At 53.2% G+C, this 12,880-nt stretch overlaps 4 protein-coding genes across 4 annotated transcripts; 2 read left to right on the forward strand and 2 right to left on the reverse strand.

Moving 5' to 3' along the window:
• Window positions 1-858: 858 nt before the first annotated feature.
• On the forward strand, window positions 859-1,190 carry AYL99_11978 (hypothetical protein; the record flags this gene model as incomplete). The annotated part of the gene is made up of 2 exons (XM_018843482.1): window positions 859-934; window positions 985-1,190. 2 exons carry the CDS (start codon window positions 859-861, stop codon window positions 1,188-1,190), a joined length of 282 nt encoding a protein of 93 aa, XP_018687188.1.
• Window positions 1,191-1,813: 623 nt separating this feature from the next.
• AYL99_11979 (hypothetical protein) lies at window positions 1,814-2,134 on the reverse strand (the record flags this gene model as incomplete). The annotated part of the gene is made up of 1 exon (XM_018843483.1): window positions 1,814-2,134. The coding sequence occupies one exon, from the start codon at window positions 2,132-2,134 to the stop codon at window positions 1,814-1,816; it is 321 nt and encodes a 106-aa protein (XP_018687189.1).
• A 3,518-nt stretch (window positions 2,135-5,652) lies between these two features.
• AYL99_11980 (hypothetical protein) lies at window positions 5,653-6,084 on the forward strand (the record flags this gene model as incomplete). The annotated part of the gene is made up of 1 exon (XM_018843484.1): window positions 5,653-6,084. The coding sequence occupies one exon, from the start codon at window positions 5,653-5,655 to the stop codon at window positions 6,082-6,084; it is 432 nt and encodes a 143-aa protein (XP_018687190.1).
• A 5,885-nt stretch (window positions 6,085-11,969) lies between these two features.
• On the reverse strand, window positions 11,970-12,622 carry AYL99_11981 (hypothetical protein; the record flags this gene model as incomplete). The annotated part of the gene is made up of 3 exons (XM_018843485.1): window positions 11,970-12,173; window positions 12,285-12,340; window positions 12,391-12,622. The coding sequence occupies 3 exons, from the start codon at window positions 12,620-12,622 to the stop codon at window positions 11,970-11,972; spliced, it is 492 nt and encodes a 163-aa protein (XP_018687191.1).
• Window positions 12,623-12,880: the final 258 nt, after the last annotated feature.

Raw genomic sequence — 12,880 nt, forward strand, 5'->3', positions numbered from 1 at the left:
TTGGCATTGGGGTCCGCCTTGGCATTGGGGTCCGCCTTGGCATTGGGGGCCGTTCACCCTATGGGGTGTTGTCGGCCGGGAAGCGTATTGTAACAGTCATTGTAACAGCCCTGCTTCCCGGGTGACACAGGAACTCTCTTGCTATTGCATTTCAGGTGGTCGTGGCAGGGCCAGGTATGTTCGAATGGAAGCTGGACAGTCTTTGCGACATGTGCAGAGTCCAATCGAACGTCGACGGAGTGCAGCGCACCTCCCCACCCTTTGGCAACAACCATTACAGCAGCGAACCAGCCCAGCTCTTACTACAGCGTATGCAGGGTTGAGCCATGATACATCACAGCAACCATCAATCACATTTCGAATCTCCTGTGTGTTGCTGTACGAACATGCTAACTGCTGCGGCCTCGGGCAGTTGGGGCTTGCAGCTTCTGGCGCAGCTCGCTCAGAATCTCCCTCTGTGAAGTGAACAAGAAACATCCAAGTGGGATTTCGCAGGCACCTGGGCTGCTTTTCATTCGCCTGTTGCCATCAGGTTTTGTTTTCCGCGACATTGTCAAGGTCTTGATATAGCTCCGGAGGGTTGAGCCACATGCTTTCGGACATGCAAAATAGGCGCCGCGAACAAGATTTTGCATCACTGCAGAGCAGTAAGTTCATTTGAGACAGACCAGATACATGTTTATGTGCGGCATCTCCCAGTCAATTCAGCCGCAGAACCTGTAAGAAGCTTGAATGTCGCCAAAATATGTTTCTTCATGAGGTCTTTCAGCTGGGATTCGTTCGATCTGTTTTCGAAGTCCTCTGTGAGACTGTGATTGAAATTGGCCGAATTACTGTACGGACTCGTCCACAGTCAAAATGAGATTCATATCCAACCGACCTGAAGAACGGAAAATGAACAAGTCCCACGAGGCAACCGAAAATAAGAGCGAAAGTCTTGATCGCGGAGGACACTTTGTTGGCGTTGTGGTGTTGAATCTATAGCTTTGGGATCCTGTATTGGTGTCAAGCTGAGCAAGGACTCTCAAGCGTCGCTGGTAACTTTGTTCGCACCACCAAGCCCGTGGGAAAACGCCGGGTACATCCACAAGGCGCTGGGCGTCAACTTCTTTGGCATGGTGCACGGCCGCACGACTTTCCTGTTTCTGGTGCTCCCGGACGTTGGGCTCACAGCGGCGCTGTCGTGCTGACGGACCCAAATAATGGCACCACAACCCCGCCACGCAACCTGGCGGCAAGGGGACGACCATTGGAACTGCCCACACAAATGCCTTGAGAGACACAAGAGACCCTTAGAAGATGGCGCATATTGGTGTTCCGTTTGCGCACGGTACAGAAATCACAAGGCTCGCACAAGGGGCCACGCATCACTGTTACGGGTCAGTGATGAGTTTTTGTTACCTTCCCAAGGTTAACTAACCTCTTGCTCTACCTCGCCCTTCAATTTGCTTGAGCTAAAAATCCCTCCAAGAATCGTCGCCGCGGCGGACGACTCGGTACTGGTGGAGAAAATGCTCAATTACGAGGACAAGAACAAACTGCCCAATCGTAACGACATCCGCAACAAAGTACCTCGAAATTTGATAGGCCCGCCAGCGGCACCGGTCCAGGAGGTCGAGAAGGGATTGGTTGGCTCTCGAGATATGCCATCTGGTCCATCTGCCCGCGCGTGGTCACTGCTTGCATTTTCCCCCGGAGGATGACGCCGTCGCCGCGGTTGCCGAGATGATACAGATGGGGCCCATTCCTGAAGTGCTTGGGTATGGAAAGGTAATAAATGGTAGGGCCGACAGGCGATAGCTGGGCCACACACTCATATCAATATCCCTCGATTCTCTACTTCATTTTCAGTGTTGACACCACCGAACACAATCTCTCCCATTGAAGATGCGAGGTCATTGAGTCGGATACTGTAGACCGTCGAGGCAATGTAGTCGACTTGGACGAGGGCTTCGGGCATGTATTGGTACTTGTCAATGAAGGTGGGGAATGCTCGACCCTGCTGTCCATGACTTACTTGGACATCGGCCTCGTCAAAATTGTCATCGTCATCAGGAAAAGCTGGCAGACCCCCAAAGTCGAGGGTCGAGTTGGACGTCGAAGCTTCGAGCAACTCTGTATCAACTGCAATCATTGACAAGCTCCAGCATTCCCTTCAACCACTATCTATGCGGTTTGGAGTAAGACGAATAATATCGCCGTGAGTAGATCGAATGAATTACCAACCCACTGACTTTGACAAAGACCTCCGATCTCGCGTGAGCCCTGCCAGGAAGTCTAGGTGCCGAAAACGATAGCCATGTTTCTCGCGTCGACGACTTGAATGTAGAGCCCGAGAACTCAGGTGAAATCGATATCAAGTGCTGCAGTACCAATCATGACTCGGCTGCTAAGAGGTGGCACCATACCCGCCAAGTCCTGCGAAAACACTGGAGCCATTGATGCCATCGAAACCGCCAATTTCGAGCCCGAATGGACCTCTTCGCATCGTGTTCCGGATGATTGAACCGCCTCTGCAGACCTGTCCAATCCGCTGAGGTTCTCGGACTACTACGACTATGTGTTGAGGTCCTCTCGGAAATCCACGACTGCCCAGGGTTCGTCAAAAGGCAATGGAGCGATCGATGGCTCGGTCACGTACTTTATTCGCGCCAATCACATTGATTCAGAAAGGGCTGACACAGTGACGGCGTGCGCGAGCTCTGGTAGATGGACGGTCCACGAAAATGATGTGCTCCAGGGTGCATATGAGTCTCTACGAGCTTTCTCTATCTGCATGAGGTACTCGGTAATGGGGCTGAGATGCAATATGTACGCTGTTGGTTACCATACTTCCGTCCCGCTTCGCAGTTCTGCAGTATGTATCCGCGGGCTCTCTCGTCCGTAGGGATGTCGTGAAGCCAAAACGCAAGATGCATCCAGCAGCTTCGAAAAGGATAGCGCGTCTCCAATACACGGAGTCGTAGAATTACAAACCTGTGGAGCAAACTCAGGCGGCGGAGGCGGCGGAGTTTCACTCATTACTTCAAGATTTGGTGCATTTATCGTGTGCATGGGCAATTGATATCACTGCCCGAATTCCCGGCTCATCTGACGGATATTTCCGACACTCCTGCTTGGCAAATGCTCGCTGCGCCACGACCCTGTTGAGCAGACCAGATGCGAGTGCGCAGAGGTGAGTGCGACAAGCACAACGGCAAGTGTCCGCGAGATACATTTGACTACCGAAAATAACATGGGTGGACAGCCAATTTGGAACGGCTCTTTACAAGGCGATTTGGATTTATTAGCACAAACGATGGTGGGCTGTTCGGAAGATGCCAGACAGTTGGTTGACAAAGTTGGAGGCGGACGACTCGATGATGAACTTGAAGTCTTCGTGTTCTCGCGAAACATGGCAGTTGAAGTTGAGACTTACATGAGAGACTACGGAGTGGACAGGGGCGCCAAACTGATAAAAGTCGGAGGAGAGGAGTGGGGCTTAGTGGCACGGCTGAAACTTTGAAGCAAGTCTCGTTCTCCCGAGCGGTCCCGTTCCAATCCATGGCAGTGATGATGTGCAATACAGGCAACCTTGAGATCTTCGAGGGCGGAGATCCAAGGCAGGACTGGTGAAAGTGTCCTCTGGTCTCACACTGCTCTGCGAGACGGACTCCCGCAGGCTTTCGTCCTCGTTCTCTTTCCAGCTCGAGATTTCATCCGTCCCTTGCAAGCGCTCGTCCTAAGAAGTCTCTGATCGTCGCGTGGGGGCTTGCATGGCTATAGCTTCTCGGCTGCTGTGTTGTGATACTTCCTTACAATGGGCGAAGTCATACCGCAATGCTGGTTGGATTTGGGCCTCGGTGAATGATTCCGGTTGTTAATTGAGATGCGATGTTCTCGCTCCGCCTTTCACAACCGTTTTCGTCTATCAGCCAGCCCATTTTGAGGATTGTACAGCTGGAAACCAGCGGATCCGACCGTCAAACCTTGGCGAAGCTACGGCTCCAACGGGTTAATGAATGCTATGTGGGACTACTTAGTTCTCATTCTCGGTTTTCTGTGTGGCCAGAAAATATCTATCTAGTAGTAGTACGCTAGCGCGCTAGCGCGTCCTGTGGCAGGCAGTGGCGCAGTGTTACCTATCGGCTAACCTACCCCATATGGTTAGGGCAACATGCTATCTGAGAACAGGCAGTTGGTGAACAGATATTACTACAAATGGACTGCGCAGAGGAGACTGGCTCACCGCATCGCTGCTCAACGGCTCCGCCAGTAGATGTGAGCGCAGAGCTTCTCGCTACAGCAGCGAGTGCTAATGTTGGGGCTCGACAGCCGGCTTGGGATATCCTGATCTTTCCTCTCGACCAGAACCTTGGTCAGATGTGACGTGCATGGCGAGCGAGGCTGGAGGAGTCTCTGGTGTTTCGGACTCTTTCGATGGTCCCCGAAAACCTCCTCATATCTAACGAAACTGTTTAGTATGGAGAAGCTTTGCAAGGAGAATAGTACCAAATATCTAGCATTACCTTCTCTCTTTCACATATTTAGGTTCTTCTTGATGTTGCTCCTGCCCGGGTTCGCTTGAGCATCGATCCCGAAGCTTCTTCTAGCATTCAACAACGACAATGACAATCGCGACAGTTCTTCCTATATAAGCTGTCACTGGAAGACTCCCCATAGGCCAATTCAAGGCTCCTTGTGGGACGCTCGGTGCTCACGAGTCTCACGGTGGGCGTCATGATTTCTAGAGGCACCAAGGGCTCTTTGGAGATCTCTCCCAAACGTCGAGTATATAGTGATTAGCCGCTGTCTAATCGTGACCTCGGTGTCAATCGGATGGCTCAATGTCCTCGCGCGAGCAACGCGCTCAGTACCATCCACTGGACAGTTGGCTAAACGTACAGTTGCCTGGAATGGAAATGGACAACAATTCTGGGGTTGAAGAAGCACCCGACCTAGAAAGAATCGTACGACCTGCTCCCCGCCGATATACCTCAAAGACAGCTCTCTCCACACTCCCGCACCTAATTTCGAGTCTCAACACCGAATGAGACGGTCACACACGCGGTGGAAACACACCTGACTGAACAAATCCGACGATCCGCGGCCCTGGGGCCTTCAATGGTACAAAAGCACGGCTGTGCTTTGCAAGCTGGAAGAGCTGATATGGATACCAATCTCGACTAGGCTGTGGAGGGACTGGCTCTGGTTCACGACGCAGCCAACATTTTCCAAGATCCCAAACATAAGTTGCAGCAATATGTCGCCGCGCCGTGTCGTGACGGGCCATGCGGTCCACGAGCAGGAACTCGACACATGCTCCGGAATGTCATCAACACTCTCGGAAGACACCTGGCACAGATTGCTCTAACAGTAGAGATGTATTGCTAGAAATGCCGATAATATGTTCACTCCAATAGCTCGCTCGAGAAGATCGGTACAGCGTCCTTTGACCTGCTTATTGGCCTGCCACTCCCCTGCTGCTGTGCGTCTGCCCCATCGGAGTGGCCAATACCTCGCGGAAGTTGGCGAATGTGCAGAGTCCTACGTTGTCGTCCAACAGATCAAGACCGCCGAAGCAGCGCGGTTCGGACACCAGGTTCGCGGACATCTCCGGGCGTTCCACGCCGCGGCCGAATGACGCATGGCATGTGATGCATCGACGCGCCAATGGCGGCAAAGACTATATGGTACGTGGCGTATCCCGCCAGCCTCAAACAGTACGACTTGGAGACAGCATCCATTTCTGAGGAGCCAGATTCGCCATTCATCAAGGATATGACAATATTTGCGTCAGCGTATCAGCTTTGGAAATTCGTGCTGAAGCCTGTCATGGGCTTTTCAGACCCCAGGGCCACGACTGCAGTAGCTGATGCCGGATCTCTCTGGCCAAGAGGCGGAGAACAAATGAGAGACAAGGCGCGTCCAGCCAGGTCGGTGATGTCGGCAAAATGTGGTTGTGTTGAAATGCAGTTGAAGAAGGGCTCGCCGTCTCTTGAAGGCTTTTGTGGCTGCATCACCAGGCCGTCGCAGCAGAAGGGGCCTAACCGAGCCGATGCGGCTACCGGCCAGAATACTCTCACAATCTGTGCTGCGGAATAGGGCGTGTTTTTCAACATCCCGGCGTCTTCGGCGGCACTGTCGATTGCCCTAGTGCGGCTCCAACATCATAAATTTGCTCAGCATTGGCCCCTTACTATACAAGGAGCCACTTTGACAGCTGGCCTTTGTTATTCAGAAAGTCTTTGGCCGGTCGCGAGGAGACAGATTTCGGCCTTTGTGGCTCAATATCTTCCATTTCAAGGTCCCGTTCTACCGGGTCCGAAAAGACATCCTGTTGCAGTCAAATGTTTGTCGCTCGCAATTGAGTCTCAATTTCGTTGACTTGAGAAACACGAGGCAGGTGCTCGTGGAGCTCAGGTCAAAGTGGCTGGAGTTACTCAACATTGCTCTGTCGCATTTCCCGGCGAAAATGTGAGTGACGGAAGGAGACCAGCTCGCTTGGGAACGGTGCTTGTCGGATTGGTAGAGAAGTGAGCGAGCTTTGGCGTGTCAACGGGAAGTCTTTTCACCAGGGACCGTGTGTCTGATGGTTCGCTTTGCCCTGCTGTCTTCTGGAGGACGGTGCACCACGACAGAATATCGCGTGCTCGTTCCACCCCTGAGGTATTGACACTGTGATGGCGTTACCGCCCAAGAACAAACCAGCCACCATGACTTGACAAGTACGCCACACTCGGCAGTCGGCCAAGGCGGGATGTACCATCATCAACAATTCAAGGGCAGCGATCGCTATCGGTGATCGTTGTAAGGCATCCTCAAAAGACCGGAGCCCAGGCGAGACTTGTCGAAATGAATGTCATTCGAGAGTTCATTTGCGGACGGCTGGCGGGTAGCCGCAGGGACCGATTCATTACTAGAGCTTCCGTGATTGAGAGCGAGCAGGTCGAGATCCAGGGTAGTGGGTGAATTCGGGTCCTTTACCATGGCGGATAGAGGCTGCACTTGTTTTTAGACGATGGCTTTGTCAGACGGCTCCTTTAGAGCCTCAATCAAATCTGGAAATTCTATAGTAGCTTGGAGCCCGGATAATCTCCTTCTTTTCACTCAGGCTTCAATACGTTGCGCTAGACGACCCCAGTCCACAAGTACTCACAATCCGAACCGCACTGGGCTCTTCACCATATAAGATGGTAGTTTTCCATGACAGCTTGAAACGCGACAAGAATGTCGAAGGTAGATGAAACAGTTTGGCATTGCGATATGGCTTGCCCTATCACGAATGAATTGTTCACCAGCGTCGATGCCGTGTCGTGTTCACCGGAAGCAATTCCGTTGAGAGCTGGGTAGAAACCTTCTCTTTTCAACCAGCAATCTGATTTGCGTATAAAAAGAGTCAGCTCAGTCCAATTCAGGCTCTCGGCCACACCTGCAGGAAGTACCAGGGCTCCCATCATGTAGTCCAGGCCGTCGCAGGCCGGGCGATAAAATGAGATTAGAACTTCTTCGGGCGTCTCTGATAAGTCATGAACAAGATGGTGCTTGAGGAGCTCCGTACTTCGTTGTCCCTCGGCTATAACGACGATCTGTTACCTCGCACCGAGGAGCGGCCCAGCTCCGGCTGTGGCGAGGCTGTCCAATATATTCTGTAAAGTTTTACAAGATGTCGTCAGTTCTGATCACCCTCTTCTGACGACCTGAGTTGGAGACGCTATTCGGCAATGATGGATTCATGGTGAGTACGCAGTGGACCAGCCCGATATGCATCATCTATGGGACTGGAACTGGGGCTGTCCGTGCCGACCTCGAAGCCGGGGCGTTGTTTTCAACAGCCTGGAGATGCCGTTCTCGACGGAACTAGACGGGCGGCATCTTGTTGTTCACTGTCTTTGACGACGCGGATATCGACGTGTGGTCGAGGATGCGCTCATCAGCAAGTTTCGCCCATTTGGACAGCCCTTGGTTTGTGCGAGTTTCATTTTCCTTTATACAGCAGCCCTGCATTGAGTCCCTTTGCTGATGACTGCGCCCTTGTGGGGAGCAAAGGAACTGAAGATTGCCGTCCGTGTCCCTTGCCGTTTTGTCGAATGCTTTGCATGGGATGAATGGGAGGTGGAAGGAGATAGAGGGCCAGAAACGGGGAAATGCTTCCGTTGGTATTCAACAGCAAGACGATGTTTATGGACGGACGAGGGCGCCGCAATACATTCAGCAACATGTCCTTCGCTTTTGTCGCGTTGAGGTTCTGCCGCATCGCTCTGTGGCTCCCTGCTCATGCCTTTGTCTCCTTCCAGAGGTTTGTCAACTTCAATTTCATTTCTCGACCCAAAACGGCCATGGTGTGGATTGAGCTCTTTCTCTTGAGACTTAGACTCGTGGGAGAAGCATTGCGCGGAGAATGAGGGCGCTCGACCATCTGTCGAAACTGGTCTGCTTCACGCATTACATGGTCAGGACACGGCAGAAGGGTACAGCTCGGCACTGTATTCGTTGGGGTGGCAGTCTCCGGCGTAGTACCCCAGACGCTGGGATTTGGCTGCTTGGTCGGCTGGCCAAGAAAGTCGGCATGACGGCCGGCCATTGCGCCCATTCTTAACGGAGTCAACCATAACAGCTCTACGGACACCCCAAAAGCGCTGTCAGCAAGGAGACCGACACGGCGACGGTGCAAAGCGTTCGCTATCAGTTGACAACAGCGTGCCGCTGTCAAAATTGATTACAGAGAGTGCCCTGACAGCCAATGCATCCGGCTTTTCTTCCACATTTTCAAGATTTCCTGGTCGGAAATGTACTCTTCGCACTGGACGCACCACCGAAATCGCATGATTGGTTGATGATACCGATATATCAAGTCCAGCGTCTGCAATGTGAGATCGGTATCTGTGTCCGAGGAGGAGAACTTGCCGGCCGGATACATTGGCCATCGCAATTCCTCACACAGCCACATCTGCCAACAACCCAATTCCACAGACAGATTGCACCTGCGAGCGGCTAATTAAGAGTGCCGGATGCAAGGCAGAGCGTTGTCTAACTCGAGGTCTCCACCCAGTTTCGAGCAGCCAGGTCGATTGAAAATCCTTCCTCCACATGTTCGACATTGTGGATGTCTTCGGTGATCTCCGTGACGATTAGGTTTCCTCCTTTTCGTTTGCCAGCCCAACATCAGTCAACGCAGTCTGACGCCACAAGATTCATGCTGTGTACCTGTATGCAGTTTCAGAGAGGGGATGATTATTGCAATTCAGACGTTCTGCAGATAGAGTTGCCGTGACCTTGTAGAATGTTGGATAGGAAAGCTCCCTGGCCCATGGATCAGGTCGAAACTCCAGACTGCGGCTTCAGATGGAAGGCCTGCTCATAATCGCTTGGTGCTACTTCCTCACTGCCAATGTTGAAATATGCACCCAATTGTTGAGATTCCTGCCACGCTGTGACCAGGAGCTTTGTCACCTGTGGGCCAGAAACGACAAGTCTGGTCTTTGAGTGTTGAATGGTCACCTGAACCCTGACACATAAAGTTCGGTCGGCAGCCTTTTGGGAATTGGTTGTCGTGGGTCGTGCAATATCCTCCAATTAGGATGTAGAGTCAAGAAGAAGGCCTCGACGCCGTGGTCAAAGTAGGCTTCCAGGATTTCTTCCTTCCCTTCACGGGCTCATGAAGCACAAAACCAATCGGGCTTTCCAATATTCTGGTGGCTTTTCGGATCTCGTCGACCGGTCCGACTTGAAATCTCGTAATTTCGTCATCGCAGATAACAGATAGGAGCCCAGAGTAGGAAGAGGTTCGCGTTGGCCACATACATTGTACGTCCTGAAGATGTTTCGTGAAGCGTACGAATTCTGTCGGGGCTGTCGGAGCCATTGAGTGTCGAACGTTCCAGAGCGAACCGCCTCCGGTTACTTTGGCGGACATCCCGATAAACTCTTGGAGGACACTGTTAGATTTGTAAAGGACTCATGACGTTGTGCATCTGCGAGCCCAGTCGCAGTATTGGGGCAGATCTGCCAGGCGTGCGGTGAATCAGGACGTGTCCATTGTCTCATAGAGCGGCTTCAACAACCACCTCCCAGCACCCACTCCTGGGCAAATGAAGTTCTTGTCTCCTGCTCTCCTCATCGCCCCAGTGATACAGGGCATTTGGATCCTCAGCAGCCTAAGAACGCCAGCTGAAAGAGCGGGTTGGTGGTGGGGCAAGCCGAAGTGACCAGTCGAAAAATGTGAAGGAGCAGAGTCGGCAGCAGATGAAAGTGTGCGGCAGATCTGATTACCTGAATGGGATCAATGGCATGGCTGTTTGAAAATGGGTCTGCGTCTCTAGCGGAGTCAGGTGTCCCCGAAGGATTGGCGCCCTGAACCCGTTCGAAGATCTGACACGTTTGGGTCTTTCTGATCCTCTCCATCGCGTACACCGGGCATACCCCGAGCTTGGGAAACAAGGTCTTCAAAATTGCGCGTCAGCAGATAGTGGAACTCTGACAAAACGGCGCTGGGGACAAGGGCGGAGAAGCACAATGTCGAGATGGTTGTCACGGTTGCACCAAGAGTCAGATCAGCACGTGGCCTTGTCGGCGCTGTGTGTGGCTGTACACCCAGACAGATCTCTACCACGTGTCTCACTCAGGACAGCCCGACCCACTCACCCTGCCTGCCTTTTCCTTTGTTGTGGGCTGTCATGTTATTGGCGGTATAGTGGTTATGCCGTTCTGGTGCTGTGACAATCCTCCGAGTCCTGCCTTCGGGACAAGAATCGCTGTTGAGTGTGCAACTGTCAGATGAATTCTGAGACGGGAAATTGGGAAGGTTGGAAGGCCTGGAGGACTCACCTCGTGCGGGGTAGCCTCTCAAAATCCAAAATGCGTTGTCAGGGGGGAAGGAGGACCCGCTGGCCCCGCACCCCTCGGAATGCAACTGCAATTTCCCGGAAATTAGACACCCACAACAGTGTCACAACACCCGGCCGGGCACTGGCGCAAGGCCCAGGCCAAGCAAGGTTGTTTGTTTATTTGCGCCACAATGTCTCGGCCACGCGAGGAACAACAACAACAATAACAAGACATTTACGGTGGTGTGGGTACTGCGCCTTCATTGCGCAGCGGAGCATGCTGCCCCACGCAACTTGACATGGCGTGACAACAATGCAAATATTCTGCAATGCAGGTCGGTCGGGCGCCTCCTGGTCACTTCACCTCCAGCATGCCGCCTATTCTGGGATATCTCTTCCTCTCCCGCTTCTTTTGGCAGTTGACCACAACCGCAGGGTGAGGGGCGGCAGCAAATTGTCGGCATAGGCAAGTGGAGTGCAGGGGAAAAGCGGAATTAGGCAGCAAGATGTTCAGCCCTGTTATTAGCTCCAGGTCGGTCCCCCGCCGGAGATCCCCGCCGGCCACTGCGCCACGGGTGGTAGTGGCGGGGGTGGCTGACTTTGGGGCAGTGCTTGGGAGCGAGAAGGTCGCCTACCCACTCCAGCGTTGCGGATGCGTACTACAAGGCATACCACAAGGATTCCTGCGGCCGCCGTGTCCTGTCCTCCTTCCCCCCCCCCCTCCCCCCAAGGTCAACCCCAATTTCAGTGGCTCACCATCACGCATGGATCCCCATCTCCTCCCATTCCAAAGAGATGGAATCGTTCAGGATTTCCACCCTCGAGTTGCTGAAACATGAATGCATCGGCGCCCTCTGTACCATCGTGTGTGCTCCTTTGGAGAGGCACGTCTCCTGATGCGGAGCTAGGCGTCTCCTGATGCGGAGCTAGGCCTTTCTTTATGCCACTGCTCCAGAATCTCTGCGAGGCTTTGGTCAAAAGTTGTCACATGCTCATTGTCCGTGAACCCTCCGACCCGGAAGTGCGTAGCGCCCATGCGGATATGCCCTCTGCCTACATCCTCGCAACCCGGGCGATAAGTCTGTGTATTTGCCCTCTTTGTAGTTCGGAATTTTCCACCCACCGACGAGGCATCAGTGGGCCCCAGTAACCGGTGAGACCGCTTCAGCCTGCGTAGGTCACACGGATCCAGAGCTCGAGGCCAGGGCGGCCTTCTGCTTTTATGCCCCTCATGATCTCGACAAGAATTGGGTAAATCTTGTCCTCCTTCCTCCACCACAAGACTTCGCCCTCGAAGTTGTCGTCATCGTCGTCGAGCGTCCACGTTGTTCCCCATGGAGCACGGCAGGGATGAATATGTGTCCCAGCCTAGAAGGTGACGCAGCACGAACTACAATGTGGACAATGTTTGACCGGCGCCTGGTGCATGTGAACTGTGTGCCTATAGTCGACCAGACGGCAGTAGTGACCAACGCATACAGAAGCCATGCTGTATGTCAGGATTAGGCTCTGGGCCCCATCTGTAGCGTTGATGCCTATGTCTATGTTTGCAAGCCGTGTGAGTGGTCTATGATAGCAGTCATACCATGAAGATTCGAGGGATTCCCGGTGGTGGTGGCCCAGCATCCATGGCCAGAGGTGTACTTGCGAGGGTTGCAGAGCGTTGCGGATTTCGAATTGGGATGAGTGTGGCCGTGACCTTCGTGCAAGTCGGAGCATTCACAAGTATATAAGCACAGACAGCCCAGCTCCTGTGTGACCTGGCCGTGCCACAGGCTGTAGAGATGCATCGTCGTCTCGGAAAACCGGTGAGGCATTTTCGGGCGGCAAGGCAACGAATGACAGTTGAAGGTGCACGTACGGCTTCGTTTCACTGGTGGAGAGTAACCTGAGGAACAACATGGCACGGTCCCCTGAAAGTCGGACTCCGATCAGCCCGGCCACCGACGCACGATGGGTCCCACAAAGTGGGCGGCAACTGAGGGATTTAATCAGACTCGGCCAATTTCGAAGGGAGCCACCAATTTGGCAAAAGGCTTCGGGCTGGGGCAGAGTGTGGCAGAGACGCCCTGACA

Source organism: Fonsecaea erecta (genome assembly GCF_001651985.1).
Source record: "Fonsecaea erecta strain CBS 125763 chromosome Unknown Scaff20, whole genome shotgun sequence".
Lineage (NCBI taxonomy): Eukaryota > Fungi > Ascomycota > Eurotiomycetes > Chaetothyriales > Herpotrichiellaceae > Fonsecaea > Fonsecaea erecta.